Source organism: Lynx canadensis, chromosome D4 (genome assembly GCF_007474595.2).
Source record: "Lynx canadensis isolate LIC74 chromosome D4, mLynCan4.pri.v2, whole genome shotgun sequence".
Classification (NCBI taxonomy): domain Eukaryota; kingdom Metazoa; phylum Chordata; class Mammalia; order Carnivora; family Felidae; genus Lynx; species Lynx canadensis.
The window spans coordinates 72,514,463-72,530,495 of record NC_044315.2 but is presented as its reverse complement, the minus strand read 5'-3'; the positions used below and the strand labels follow the sequence as shown (position 1 = coordinate 72,530,495).

The 16,033-nt window shown below is 39.8% G+C and overlaps 1 protein-coding gene across 2 annotated transcripts in view; it reads right to left on the bottom strand.

The window, feature by feature from the left end:
- The window catches only part of HSDL2 (hydroxysteroid dehydrogenase like 2), a 78,779-nt gene that overhangs the window by 35,918 nt on the left and 26,828 nt on the right, over nt 1–16,033 (bottom strand). For both annotated transcript variants that reach the window (XM_030293406.1, XM_030293405.1), the window contains exons 5-7: nt 14,972–15,075; nt 14,184–14,282; nt 2,875–3,069 (exon numbers count right to left, since the gene is read on the bottom strand). In XM_030293406.1, coding sequence (XP_030149266.1) covers nt 2,875–3,069; nt 14,184–14,282; nt 14,972–15,075 — 398 coding nt within the window. The remainder of the gene's footprint in view (nt 1–2,874; nt 3,070–14,183; nt 14,283–14,971; nt 15,076–16,033) is intronic.

The following is a 16,033-nucleotide window of genomic DNA, read 5'->3' as shown; positions in this document are numbered from 1 at the left end:
CAGAGCCTGGAGCCTGCTTCCGATTCTGTGTCTCCCTCTCTCTCTGCCCCTCCCCCGTTCATGCTCTGTCTCTCTCTGTCCCAAAAATAAATAAACGTTGAAAAAAAAAAATTTAAAAAAAAAAAAAAAAAAAAACTCCCAACAAATAAGAGTCCAGGACCAGATGGCTTCCCAGGGGAGTTCTACCAGACATTTAAAGCAGAGATAATACCTATCCTTCTCAAGCTATTCCAAGAAATAGAAAGGGAAGAAAAACTTCCAGACTCATTCTATGAATCCAGTATTACTTTGATTCCTAAACCAGACAGAGACCCAGTAAAAAAAGAGAACTACAGGCCAATATCCCTGATGAATATGGATGCAAAAATTCTCAATAAGATACTAGCAAATCGAATTCAACAGCATATAAAAAGAATTATTCACCATGATCAAGTGGGATTCATTCCTGGGATGCAGGGCTGGTTCAACATTCGCAAATCAATCAACGTGATCCATCACATTAACAAAAAAAAAGAGAAGAACCATATGATCCTGTCAATCGATGCAGAAAAGGCCTTTGACAAAATCCAGCACCCTTTCTTAATAAAAACCCTTGAGAAAGTCGGGATAGAAGGAACATACTTAAAGATCATAAAAGCCATTTATGAAAAGCCCACAGCTAACATCATCCTCAACGGGGAAAAACTGAGAGCTTTTTCCCTGAGATCAGGAACACGACAGGGATGCCCACTCTCACCGCTGTTGTTTAACATAGTGCTGGAAGTTCTAGCATCAGCAATCAGACAACAAAAGGAAATCAAAGGCATCAAAATTGGCAAAGATGAAGTCAAGCTTTCGCTTTTTGCAGATGACATGATATTATACATGGAAAATCCGATAGACTCCACCAAAAGTCTGCTAGAACTGATACATGAATTCAGCAAAGTTGCAGGATACAAAATCAATGTACAGAAATCAGTTGCATTCTTATACACTAACAATGAAGCAACAGAAAGACAAATAAAGAAAATGATCCCATTCACAATTGCACCAAGAAGCATAAAATACCTAGGAATAAATCTAACCAAAGATGTAAAGGATCTGTATGCTGAAAACTATAGAAAGCTTATGAAGGTAATTGAAGAAGATTTAAAGAAATGGAAAGACATTCCCTGCTCATGGATTGGAAAAATAAATATTGTCAAAATGTCAATACTACCCAAAGCTATCTACACATTCAATGCAATCCCAATCAAAATTGCACCAGCATTCTTCTCGAAATTAGAACAAGCAATCCTAAAATTCATATGGAACCACAAAAGGCCCCGAATAGCCAAAGGAATTTTGAAGAAGAAGACCAAAGCAGGAGGCATCACAATCCCAGACTCTAGCCTCTACTACAAAGCTGTCATCATCAAGACAGCATGGTATTGGCACAAAAACAGACACACAGACCAATGGAATAGAATAGAAACCCCAGAACTAGACCCACAAACATATGGCCAACTAATCTTTGACAAAGCAGGAAAGAACATCCAATGGAAAAAAGACAGCCTCTTTAACAAATGGTGCTGGGAGAACTGGACAGCAACATGCAGAAGGTTGAAACTAGACCACTTTCTCACACCATTTACAAAAATAAACTCCAAATGGATAAAGGACCTAAATGTGAGACAGGAAACCATCAGAACCTTAGAGGAGAAAGCAGGAAAAGACCTCTCTGACCTCAACCGTAGCAATCTCTTACTCGACACATCCCCAAAGGCAAGGGAATTAAAAGCAAAAGTGAATTACTGGGACCTTATGAAGATAAAAAGCTTCTGCACAGCAAAGGAAACAACCAACAAAACTAAAAGGCAACCAACGGAATGGGAAAAGATATTTGCAAATGACATATCGGACAAAGGGCTAGTATCTAAAATCTATAAAGAGCTCACCAAACTCCACACCCGAAAAACAAATAACCCAGTGAAGAAATGGGCAGAAAACATGAATAGACACTTCTCTAAAGAAGACATCCGGATGGCCAACAGGCACATGAAAAGATGTTCAGCGTCGCTCCTTATCAGGGAAATACAAATCAAAACCACACTCAGGTATCACCTCACGCCAGTCAGAGTGGCCAAAATGAACCAATCAGGAGACTATAGATGCTGGAGAGGATGTGGAGAAACGGGAACCCTCTTGCACTGTTGGTGGGAATGCAAATTGGTGCAGCCGCTCTGGAAAGCAGTGTGGAGGTTCCTCAGAAAATTAAAAATAGACCTACCCTATGACCCAGCAATAGCACTGCTAGGAATTTATCCAAGGGATACAGGAGTACTGATGCATAGGGGCACTTGTACCCCAATGTTCATAGCAGCACTCTCAACAATAGCCAAATTATGGAAAGAGCCTAAATGTCCATCAACTGATGAATGGATAAAGAAATTGTGGTATATATACACAATGGAATACTATGTGGCAATGAGAAAAAATGAAATATGGCCTTTTGTAGCAACGTGGATGGAACTGGAGAGTGTAATGCTAAGTGAAATAAGCCATACAGAGAAAGACAGATACCATATGTGTTCACTCTTATGTGGATCCTGAGAAACTTAACAGGAACCCATGGGGGAGGGCAAGGAAAAAAAAAAAAAGAGGTTAGAGTGGGAGAGAGTCAAAGCATAAGAGACTGTTGAAAACTGAGAACAAACTGAGGGTTGATGGGGGGTGGGAGGGAGGGGAGGGTGGGTGATGGGTATTGAGGAGGGCACCTTTTGGGATGAGCACTGGGTGTTGTATGGAAACCAATTTGTCAATAAATTTCATATATATATATATATATAAATAAATAAATAAATAAATAAATAAATAAATGTTAAAAAAAATTAAAAAAAAAACTGTAAGCATTACCTGGTTTAATTGCATAGACGTCAAAATTTTTTACTCCTTCTTCTCTTAAGATGTTTTCATCAATAATAAAGTTTCCTGTAAAACTTTTTGGCTTTTTAAAAATGGAATAGGCAGCATCTGCAATAATATCAACTTTTCTACACTGGCTTTCAATACCGGATCCTCCCAACATGTCCATAGCAGCGGTGTGGATGGCTGTGGAGAGAGCAAATACACACACAGAGAACTCCAGATCAAATAATGGGGCTCTGGAAGTAACAAACCAGACAGCTGATCTCTTTACTTCTCAGATGATGAAAATAAGGTCCGGAGAGCTTAACGGATTTGCCAAATGTTCTACTGACATAACCAGGTAGAAAACACATGTTCCTTACTCTTCACAATGCTGCCTCATACAATAGAATGGGTTCCTGAGACTCAGCAAAATTCAATTGGACTTCTGATTTAGAATGCTCAAGAATTTGCACAGGATTCCTGAAAGTTGAGAAAGCCAGGAGGGTATAACAGAAAAAGCACTGAGCAGTAAGTCAGGTGAGTGGGATTTTTAGGCCAACTATGTCAGGATTTTTGGCAAGTCACTTTAACATCTCTGGGCCTGTTTCCTGACTCTACAATAAGAAGCTCCTGTCCTAAGTTTATTATCTCGCCCCTCTATTAAAATAACAGAGATTTTGTTTCTGTCATTCAACAGGGTATTCCTCGTGGCTAAAACAATGACAAATGCATTATTAGCACCCAATAAATACTAGTTGGATTTTTGGTGGTCCCTTTTAAGTTCAGATACTTCCTTTAATACAGGAAATACTAGAAAATAGAGAAGCAAAAGGAAGAATTTAAAAATTATCTATAATTCCCCTAGCCAGAAATAATTACTATTAATATTTGCATACGGAGGCACCTGGGTGGCTCAACAGGTTAAGTGTCAGACTTTGGCTCAGGTCGTGATCTCATGGTTCGTGGGTTCAAGCCCCACTGTCAGGCTGACAGCTCAGAGCCTGAAGCCTGCTTCAGATTCTGTGTCTCCCTCTCTCTCTCTGTACCTCCCCCACGTGTGTACTCTCTCTCTCTCAAAAATAAATAAACATTTAAAAAATTTTTTTAAATTTGCATACAATTTTTACTATTTTAGCTGCATATAATTTTTAAATTCTGTGTTTATGAAGTAACTTGAAACTACCATTAATAGTACACTATTAATTATACATTGTCAAAATTGTGAACAGTAACTTATCTCAATTTACTTACATTATCTTAGCTTATATTTAAAGCAATGAAAGTCAGTTTATTTAAATGTACTTTAGGTTTCAGGGTTTCTAGTAATTCAGATAAGGTTCTCTCCATACCATTGCCGAACCATTATTTTAAATCAATACACACTGGAAGACTTACATAAGTCAGTCCACAAGATAAAAACTTTGTAGCTTTTAATAGCCACTGACCCCTTTACATTCATTCAACATATAGTTATCGAGCAATAAGTCAGGCATTATTGTAGGGATTGGGGACAAATGGGTTGATCAAATAGACAAAAGTTCCTACCTTCGTGGTGATTACCTTTTAGCATACACCTCTACTACTAAGACAACACAATCAACTTGGGGAATTTCCAAAAGCACAGAGTTAGGAAATACATCCTGTTCCTATCTTGTAAGTATGGTTTCTTACTAGGAAGAATTTTTTACTTAACCAATAGCTCAAGGGCTCTGGTCTTGCTCTTGGTGTGACACTTCATTAATAAAAAATAACAGCTAATATTTATTAAATGTGGCCTATGCTGGGCATGCTGCTACAGACTTCACATACATTATCTGAATGAATTCTGTGAGGTCAGTACTGTTATTCCCATTTTACAGATGAGAGCACTCATGCACAGAGGAGTTAAAAGATTACAGGAGCTAGAGTTCAAACATCTGACAGCTTGATTTCAGAGCCAGGATCTTAACCATCAAGAGACTAAAGGGTCATACTTTGTAAACCAACATTCTTAGATTTGATTTACACTATTCTCACTCCCATAAACCACAGAATTTTATTTTTTTAGAGAGAGAGTGAGTGTGTGCAAGCAGGGTAGAGGGACAGAGGGAGAGAGAGAGAGGGAGAGAGAGAAAGAGAAAGAATCCCAAGCACGCTCCATGCTCAGTGCAGAGCCCGATGTGAGGCTCAATCCCACGACCCTGGGATCATGACCTGAGCTAAAATCAAGAGTCAGATGCTCAACCAACTGAGCCACCCATGTGCCCCAAACTGTAGAATTTTTCTAAAAATATTTCAGGGCGCCTGGGTGGCTCAGTCGGTTAAGCGTCTGACTTTGGCTCAGGTCATGATCTCGCGATTCGTGGGTTCGAGCCCCGGGTCGGGCTCTGTGCTGACAGCTCAGAGCCTGGAGCCTGCTTCGGATTCTGTGTCTCCCTCTCTCTGTGCCCCTCCCCTGTTCATGCTCTGTCTCTCTCTGTCTCAAAAATAAATAAAAAACATTAAAAAAAATTTTTTTAAGAAAAAAATAAAAATAAAAATATTTCAATATAGGGGTGTCTGGCTGGCTCTATCTGGAAACCACACGACTTTTGATCTTTAGGTCATGAGTTCAAGCCTCATGTTGGGTGCAGAGATAATGTAAAAATAAATAATTTTTTTCAATACGGTGCACCTTAAGTCTATATGCATATGTATATACTCTAGTCTCAATGTAGACTATATGAATGGTATAAGAATTCTTAAAAGCTTTAATTAAGAGTATGTCATGGATGTATACGTGTGTGTGTTCATATGTATAGACACACACACCACATAAGAACAATGAATGATTTCTCCAAGCAACCTATCTTTACTTCAGTAATCTTTCTAAGGAAGATACAAAGGCACATAAACTCACAATCAGGAAATAAGCCAGAGTTATTCTCAGCAAAGGTTTTGCAACGTCGTAGGCTAACCTAATAGGTCATAAAACTGACAACAATAGAAATAGGTTAACAATAGGATACAACAAATGAAATTCACTGATGATTCCTGGGAAAGAAAAAAAGCACAAGTTTTAACGAAAGCTGATATGCCTTGGATTACAAGAATCCTAAAGGTGAGCCTAAAACTTAAGTATTATTAAGGAATAATTAAAAAAATATCTAATAGCTTCCAATTGATGCTCCATTTAAAACACACAGTAACAAGTCTTCGTATCAACCAAAGATTTCCTTTCACATAAACATACAGAGTACGTATCAGACTTAAAATATCAGCATTGCCTTTGACTCCTTCTCTGGAAAGAAAGTTTGTCTCACCTCTGAAACACCTGCTAGCCACCACACACACACACATATTCTTTGGGTACTCACTGAACCAAAGATACCACTGATTATAAAGTGTTCCGCTAAGAAACAAACCACCTGCCAATAACCTACTGTACATGATTAATAGTAAGAGCAGCCTGATATCAAAGATGTAAAAATATGAAAACACGGGCATCTCAGAATCAATGAAATATATATAAACTGCTATTTAAACAAGTTGGTAAGCAAGCCCCTTAAAAAACAAGGAAACTAGTTTCGGTTTCTAGGACCAGAGAGGCCAGCTGCCACTTCATTACCCTGACCTCCGTGGTTAGGGGAGTTACCACACCTGTACGTAGCGTGGTCCAGGTGGCAGAGGCCTGCAGCTGCTCTATGATACATCTGTTATCTTCCACTCGGCTGCCAGTACCAAGATCGGTGGCTGGATGCCCAGACTCCTCACCCCAGCCCACATGCAATCCTTCCCGAAGTGGACCTCCCTCTTCCACCACACTTGTTCTGACCAGCCAAGAGGTCAGAGGCAGCAGGCATTTTGAATGGCAGCTCTTCTCCCTCCTGCCTTCCCCACCCTCCACTTCAACAGAAACTATGAACTAAGTCTTGTAAAAAGACAAACTTCTGAAGGTGACCTAGTTGGGGCTTGAGATCCTCATGTTGTTCAACCACTCAGGGCTATTCTCTGATCCCTTCTCTGGATGTGTTGAATTCAGTGGGGTGAAAAGTTCTAAACCCAGAAGGGGATTGTAGCCGGTTCAGAGAAGAAACACTGAGCCAGAGAGGACAAAGAGTGGACCAGGACACATACATTGTAGACAATGTATGTTACACTGTATCTCTTCCATTAAGTGTCATAAATCTCCTTTTCCTTGAAGGGAATAATGCTGGGAAATTACTTCTGGTTCCAGCAAGCGTAGAGAGCTGCTCTACACAGTCTAGGAAGAGAAACCATGTTTTTGAAATAGAGGCCTCACAAACAGCCAGGAGCCTGGACACCCTCTCGAATCCATTTTTATTGCCTCAGTTATGAATAATGCAACATCCTAACTAGCTTTCCAGGCTCCTCTCTCCATAATCTTACAAGCCATCCTACATTCAGATGCCAAATTAAACTTCTTAAACCTCATCAGCAACCACATCACTCTACTGCTCCTATTTTCCCTCTGCTCTCCTGCTTCTCAAATTCTAAAGTGGCTCTCTATTGAATACAAGTTAGAATTCAAGCCCCTAAATTTGGCAATCAAGACCTGGGGCTTAGCTCAAGCTCCTCCCCCCACCACCTCACACCTACCCAATAATCAAGACAACTGCCCAAGTCCAGTGGGAAATAAAAAGCTCAGAGCCTATCACATATACACCATTATCAAATTCCTTGACAGTTCCACCAAACACACGGTATTTTCCCATACCATGGCCTTGGTTGTTCCCTCTGCTAGGAATGCCTTGCCCAATGTTCCTTCTTGCTAATTCCAACATCCCCCTGAGGTCCTATTTCGATCGATTACTTCTATTAGAACACCTCTTTTCCTGACCTTTAAACGTGAGCTACGTGGCCCTCCTGCTCTCTTTCAAAAGTATCCTGTACACAATCCCATCATGCCACATATCACAAGGTACATGACTGTAAATTCAACTTACTGTGCCATCAAGTCTAGGCTAAAAAAAATAATACTAATGGTTCTAAGTTGTCTGGTAAAACTTCTAAAATGAACATCTCAGACCTAAAACAAAGATGTTGGCAGTGAGCTGATTTCTCTTGCCAATCCTGGTGGCGACCTCCACATTCTCTGTCATGCAGTATTCTGTTTGGAGCTAGGCAGAAGGTAATCATACTGTACATTCATTAACTCATCAAATATTTGCTGAATGTTTACCATGACTACAGTAAAATGAGCAAAGCAGATTCTGTCTCTACCTTCTAGAAACTTTCATTCTAGCAAGAAAGACATTAAACAACTAAGTTATAAAATCAAGAGTTTAGGGGTGCCTGGGTGGCTCAGTTGATTAACTGTCCGACTTTGGCTCAGGTCATGATCTTGCAGTTTGTGAGTTCAAACCCCACATCGGGTTCTGTGCTGACAGCTCAGAGCTTGGAGCCTGTTCAGATTCTGTGTCTCCCTCTCTCTGCACCTCTGCTGCGTGTGCTCTCCCTCTCTCTCTCAAAAATAAATAAATAAATATTTAAAAAATTTTTAAAATAACATCAAGAGTTTAATTACAAATGTTGTTAAGTGATGTGAAGGAGATGTACAGACTACTAAATCCAGTGGTCGGTCCCCATCTTATAACAACTGCTAGCAGCATTTAACATAATGAATCTCTCCCCTTCTTCCCTTAAAACACTTTTTTCAATTGGCTTCCAGGATATCACACTCCTTCGTTTTCTTCCTACCTTTCTCTCCTATATGGTTCTTCTCCTTCCTAATCTCTGAATGCTGCAATGGCTAATGGTCCTTTCTCTTCTTATGTAGCATTTACATTTGATAGCCCACAAATTGCTATCTCCAATTGCTGGACCTCTCTCCTGACACCCACACTTACAAATCCAACCATCTACTGACCATCTCCATATGGATGCATGAGCACAATGCCCCCAGATGAATTCCTAACCTTGCTCCCTAACCTGCCCCATCTGCAGCTTTCCCTGTCTGTTGGTTCCACCTTCAAAATAGGGGCACCTGGATGGCTCAGTGGGTTGAGCATCCGACTTCGGCTCAGGTCATGATCTCACGGTTTGTGAATTCGAGCCCTGCGTCAGAGCCTGGAACCTGCTTCAGATTCTGTGTCTCCCTCTCTCTGCCCATATCCCAATCATGCTCTGTTTCTCTCTCAAAAATAAATAAACATTAAAAAATAAAAATAAAAAAATACAGCAGGATGTGACCACTCTCCATCACCTTTACTGCTATCACCCCAGTCACAGCTACCAACGTGTATACTGCAGTAGTCTCTGAACTGGTCTCCCTGTTTCTCCCTTTACCCAAGAATCTATTCTTTAGATCCTTTAAAAAATTCAGGTATGATCAGGTCCCTCTCTACTCAAAGCCCTGCAAAAGCTGCCCATTTCACTCAGAGTAAAAACCCAAGTCTTGGCAAGGACCTACAACATCTGATCCCCATTTCCTTATGGACACGATCTCATTTTCGACTGCTCTCCCCTCACTCTGGCCACACTGGCCTTCTCTCTGCTCTTTCATCATGCCAGGCATTCTCACCTCTTAGGACCTTTCCCCTGGCTATTTCCTCTGCCTTCAATGCTTCTCTCAGGTACCCTGTAGCTAACACATTCCTGGGGCTAACTCCAGCACCCTCTTCAAGTCTATGCTCAAACGTCACCTTCTTGAAAAATATAAACCCTTCTACTCTATTTAAAATTGCAATCTACCCTCCCAACATCTGAGACTCCCAATCCCCCTTACTTTGTTCTATTTTTTTACATAGCATTATCACCTTCTAGCATGCTATATACTTGACTCTTCTTTATGTTAACTGTCTATTGTATCTCTCCCAATTAAACTGCAAGCTCCAAAAGGACAGAGCTTCTTGTCTGTTTTGTTCTCTGATGTGTCTTAAACAACTCAAACAGAGCTTGGACATAACGGGTATCCAAAAATTATCTGTTGTACAAATAAAATCTAAAATTCTTAGAGTCAAACTAGGCTTTTTCTAACTTTGTTACCCCATGGTTCCAAAGACCTAAAGGTGAGCAGAGTGGAGGGGTGAAGGGAAGAACAAAGTGCAGACAATGGTACCCTAAACAGTAAACTCCAAGAGTAAGGCCTGTTATCACAGGCATCTTCATTCCCCTTAATGCCTCGTACACAAGTGGACACTTCATAAATCATCTTCAGATGCATAACGAATAAAGAGTGCAGAGAATTGTACCTGGCATATACAAATGTTCAGAAGATGAATGAATAGAAAATGACAAGTAACATAATAGAGGTACAAAAAAGGGAAAATACGATGTTAGGACTTTGTTATCAGAGAGACCCCTTTCTAATTAACTGCCTGACCCTCACTATCTACCAATAACAGCAACGAATGAAGTGGGGGGAGGCTGAGAAAGGATGAGAGAAGGAAAAGAAGGTGAAAAAGAAAAGCACCACAAAGTGTGAGCTTTTAAAGTTCTTCAGTGTGATCCACAATAAGTAACACTTTTTACCTACATGACTAGTAATACATAACACATACATATACACACACTCACACACATATTCATTCAAATATGAAACAGTACCGACTAACACCTGCAATATTTTATTTTTTATTCCATTAGAAGTAAAACAAAACAATGAAATTCTGGCTGCTACCTTCTAACTCAATTTTACAAACCACGAAATTGATTTCATGATTCACCAATGAGTCCTGACATGCAGTTTGAAAAATGCTATAGAAGCATTCTTTCACTCTCACCTTTTGCCTCACTGCAAAGAATATCACTCTCCAGAAAAATCTTAAGAGAACTGTATCTGCTTCAGATACATCAGGGAAATTAAGAAGCAACGAAACACGGTTCCGATCCCACAGTGGGCCAGGGAAGAAAGGAATCTCGGTCAAACAGAAGAAAGGAATTTTAAAAAATTGATTCTTGGAGCCCTCAGAAGAAAAGCAAGGTGGTAACTATAGAGGTGCTTGCAACAGCTAAATTTTCCTAGAAATTGTATCAGCAACACGTCCTCGGGCCCCATACATTCTCACCTACAGCCCCATTTCCTGAGCTTCAACATCACAGGCCATTGGCCCTTCCACTACTTCTTGATGCTGAGGAAATCCCTTCACTCAGCAGATGGGAATAAAGATAAAAAGAAATCTCCCAATTGTCCTTAAGCTAGAACTCTGGGTATGTTTCATAGGTTACATGTGGCAATTCAGTTCAAAAGTACCGCTAGGGCTGCAATACTTTGCAAAAATGCTGGATTAAATGTGCTTTTCATGGTCAACTCTTACCAAACTAGTCATCTATTAGGTGAAAGGTCAAAGAAGTAGGCACAGTACCCTGGCACAAGGTCTGCCACATGGTAACTGTCCAACAGGTATTTGTTGAGCAATAAATGAATACACAAAATAATTTCAGAAGGAAGAAGAATAGGAATAAACAATATAAAGGTCCTTAGAGAATAAAGAAACATGTTAAAAGACACAATGGGAGGGGTACCTAGGTGGTTCAGTCGGTTGAACATCTGACATCAGCTCAGGTCATGATTTCACGGTTCATGGGTTCAGGCCCCGCGTTGGACTCCTGTGCTATCAGGGCAAAGTTGGCTTGGGATCCTCTGTCCCCCCCACCTCTGCCCCTCCCCAGCTCACGTGCTCGCATGCGTTCTCTCTCTCTCTCAAAATTAAATTAAAAAAAAAAAAAAAAGACACAGTGGGAAGAATCAGGAAAATACAGGATTTTGGAAATTCTATAAATGACCTGGTTTTTCAAGAAATCAGTGACAAGGAAAAAAAATTAAGTGTAACTACTATAAATGAAAACTATAACACAAATGTAATGTGTTAACTTTTTTTTTTTTTTTTTTAGAGAGAAAGGGCAAGAGGGGGAGAGGGGCAAAAGGAGAAAGGGAGAGAGGGAAAGAGGGGGAAAGGGAGAGAAAAAGAATCTTAAACAGGCTCCACGCTCAGTGCAGAGCCTGATGCAGGGCTTGGTCCCACAATCATGGGATCATGTTCTGAGCTGACATTAAGAGTCGGACACTCAACTGACTGAGCCACCTGGGTGCCCCTATGTGAAACCTGTTTACATCCTGATGTGAATAAACCAACTGCAGAGAAAGTACCTGAGACACCTGGATAGAGCTAGAGAGTATAAAACTAAAGTGATATAAGTCAGTCAGAGAAAAGACAAATACCACAAGATCTCACTCATATGTGGAATTTAAGAAACAAAACAAATGAGCAAAGGAGAAAGAAAAGAGAAGAGACAAACCAAGAAACAGACTCTTAACTATGGAGAACTAATGGTCACCAGAAATGAGGTAGGTGGGGAGACAGGTGAAACAGGGGAAGGGGATTAAGAGTACACTTATGGTAATGAACACTGAGTAATGTATGGAATTGCTGAATCACTATATTGTACACCTGAAACTAATATAACTATGTAACTGTACTGGAATTAAAATTAAAAATTAATTAAAAGAAAAGGTAGGTAGTTATCTGTAACTTTAAGATCCTAAAGCATTTCCATACCCTAGCCCCAAAAAGAAAATACAATTTTTAAAAAGCATACCATCTAGTATTGTGGCTGCCACAAGATGAGACTGTCGGAATACTTTTCCGTCCCCAATCTTCCAATGCTTATATAGCCCTTCAGAATTCAATTACTTTCATATTTCGTCCTTTCCCGACTTCTAAGCTTTAAAAAGACTGTTTAGTGCTTTTGCCCAGAGACTAATCTTAAAGTTTTCTCTTATGCATGTCTTCTATACCAAGAGTTCTTATTTGATACCCTGTATTTCATATTCTTGGTCATTCTATCACATCTCATTTACATTTAACCATACACATTACAGGGTTTTTTGCTTGCCATTATTTCCTCTCCACTCCATTTCCCTCTATGTTGAAAAGTCTTGACTATGACTGATTTGCTGTTTGGTTAACAGCACTTCTAGATTTTTCTCAAATGTGATATCCTTGCATGCTCCTATATCTTCCCCTTGTCAATAAATGTTATCTTGAATGGGTCCCTTCCTATCAGTAATCCACGATGTTATTCCACTGCCTTCTAGTATTGATGCAATCTTTTTCCTTTGTAAGTAACATATTTTGCCTGAAAGCTTGCAAGATTTTCTTTTTATCCTTGAAATTCAGAGATGTCTCCCAGATGTCTATACCACCCCCCCGCCACCCCATAAATTCAGCCTCCCACTTGGTAAACCTTTCAACTGACACATTTAAGTCTTTGGCTAAAGGGAATTGTTTTCTTTTTCTTTTTTTTAAATTGTATGTATGTATGTATGTATTTATTTATTTTATTTATTTAATCTCTATACCCAACATGGGGCTTGAACTCATGACCCTGAGATCAGGAGTCAGATGCTCTTCTGACTGAGCCAGCCAGGCACCCATTTTCTATTTTTAGTTAAATTACTGTTTTTCCTCTATTTGTTTTCTCTTTCTGGGGCTCCTGATATTTACATGGGAAGTCCCGTGAGTCTATTTTCTTTTTCTTCAGAGTGTTTTTGCTCTGCATTTTGAGATAGCTCTTACACTTCAACGGCCAAGCTACTTATTCAGGTGTTAACAATGACCACTCAATCCCTCAACTACAGTTTTTTTTTTTTTTAATTCAAAACACAATCTCTGGGGGCGCCTGGGTGGCGCAGTCGGTTAAGCGTCCGACTTCAGCCAGGTCACGACCTCGCGGTCCGTGAGTTCGAGCCCCGCGTCGGGCTCTGGGCTGATGGCTCAGAGCCTGGAGCCTGTTTCCAATTCTGTGTCTCCCTCTCTCTCTGCCCCTCCCCCGTTCATGCTCTGTCTCTCTCTGTCCCAAAAATAAATAAAAAAAAAAAAAAACAAAAAAAACACAATCTCTGTGTAGATCCAGAAAGCATTTTTATGCTATAGTTCAATCTCCTAAGTAGCTGTTGCATTTAGTTTCTTTTTTTTTTTTTAAGTAAACTATGACTAAAGTGGATCTTGAACTTAGAACCCTGAAAAAAAAAAAAAAAGAACCCTGAGATCAAGAGTCACATGCTCTACTGATTGAGCCATGACCTTGGGATCATGACCTGAGCCAAAATCAAGAGTTGGGACACTGAACTGACTGAGCCACCCGGGTGCCCCTCTCTTTAATGAAACTCTTCAAGTGTCCCAATGTTCGATGTCTCTAGCATAGTAATTGGCTTTAAAGTCAGTCATGTAGTCCAAGTCAAAGGTAGAAGGTGACTGAAAAGAGCCTTGTATGTATAATAAAAAGTTTAACTTGTTTGCCACCTCAACCTACCCACGCAAGATGCATCTCAAAACTGTTAAGGACAATAAATGAAAAACTAATTAAATGGATATATTTTTTTAAGTACATACCTGTTTTAGGCCATAATGCATTGACTGCAATTTCACCCTTAAATTCTTCTGCCATTCCAAGCACACACATAGACATACCATACTTAGCAATGGTGTAAGCTGAAAGAAACCACAAAGAATAGGATTTAATTAATGGACTAATTTGTGAGTATAACCAATTTCTTTCTATGGCTATACTGCCAGTGAAACAAGAACAAAAAGTTGCAAATTTGTTTAGTCTAGTCAATTAAAACTGAACTTCTTTCAGTTTTACTGGGAGTTTCTATTCCAATTGCCTGTCCAAATTTTAGTAAATTATGTACAAAAAAGGACTAAGTATCTGATGCAACTATATTAAAGGAAGCACCTATACATAATTCTTATAGGTTAGCATACACACCTCAAATCATTAATTTGCTGTGAAAGTGAAAGTACTTCATAGCTTTTAACCAACTTCATTGAAGAATAAGTTATATACAAAAAACACACCTACTGAGACTGGAGGGAGCTTTCTGGAATGATGGAAATCCATATCCCAATTTGGCTATTGGTTATGCAGGTGTATACACATTTGTCAAAACTCATCAAACTGAGCCATTAAGATCTGTGCATTTTATTGAATGTAAACTATACCTCAACGTTTTAAATTACAGATAAAAGATGAAGAATCTACTTTCCAAAGTGCTACCAATATTGCACAGAAACTTTAATGTTGAATGCCATGTACAAATTTTGATCACATCATAGATACACTGACTTAATACAAAGCAAATTAACCAAACAAACCATCCCCTCAACCAACCACCTACCACAGTGCTGTTTGAACCACAATGGATTTAGGTTCAGCGGTGGACTGAGATTGAGGATATGGGCAATTTTACTCTTTTTCAAATAAGGAATACATGCTTTAGATCTGAAAGCAAAAGAAAACACAAGTCAACAGCTTTCTAACAACTTACCCACTTTTTAAAATTATATATTAAAATTTTTTTTTAAATTTATTCTTAAGACAGAAAGAGAGAGAGAGACAGAACGTGAGCAGGGGAAGGACAGAGAGAGAGGAAGACAGAATCGGAAGCAGGCTCCAGGCTCTGAGCTGTTAGCACAGAGCCCAATGTGGGGCTTGAACCCACGGACCACAAGATCATGACCTGTGCTGAAGCTGGATGCTTAACCAATTGAGCTACCCAGGTGTCCCTAAAATTATATTTTAAACTACTTCTACAAAGCAACTAAACTTGCTCAGTAATGTAGCGTACTTTTTGTTTGTTTTCACTTTTCTAGAACAAAGACAGGAAAAGCAGTAATTTTCAATCTTTGAAGTTTTGCTTACTAGCCTAACATGATCTGCTTGATGAAAATAATCAAAACCCTGGTACATTAGCCTTAAATCCAACTGAGGCTACCCTCAACTACATCCTTCCAATTCTCCCTCCCCAACACACGCGCGCGCGCACACACACACACACACACACACACACACACACACACTTTTCGGTAAGTTAATGTATTTGCCAGTCAGCACAGGCAGCACTGTAGTAGAGAACATGGTACGCAAGTCAGACAGACCTGGGTTCATACCCTCTTTCTGTCTCTTCATTGTGTGATCTTAGGCAAAATACATTCTCTCAGTTCATTTGTAAATGCTGGTAACACCTACTACCATCGAAGACTGACCAAAGGATTAAAACGAGATGATAAATATGAGGTACTTAAAACAGTGCACAGGGGCGCCTGGGTGGTTCAATCGGTTGAGTATCCGACTTCAGCTCAGGTCATGATCTCACAGTTCGTGAGTTCGAGCCCCCCCGTCAGGCTCTGTGCTGACAGCTCAGAGCCTGGAGTTGCTTCGGGTTCTGTGTCTGCCTCTC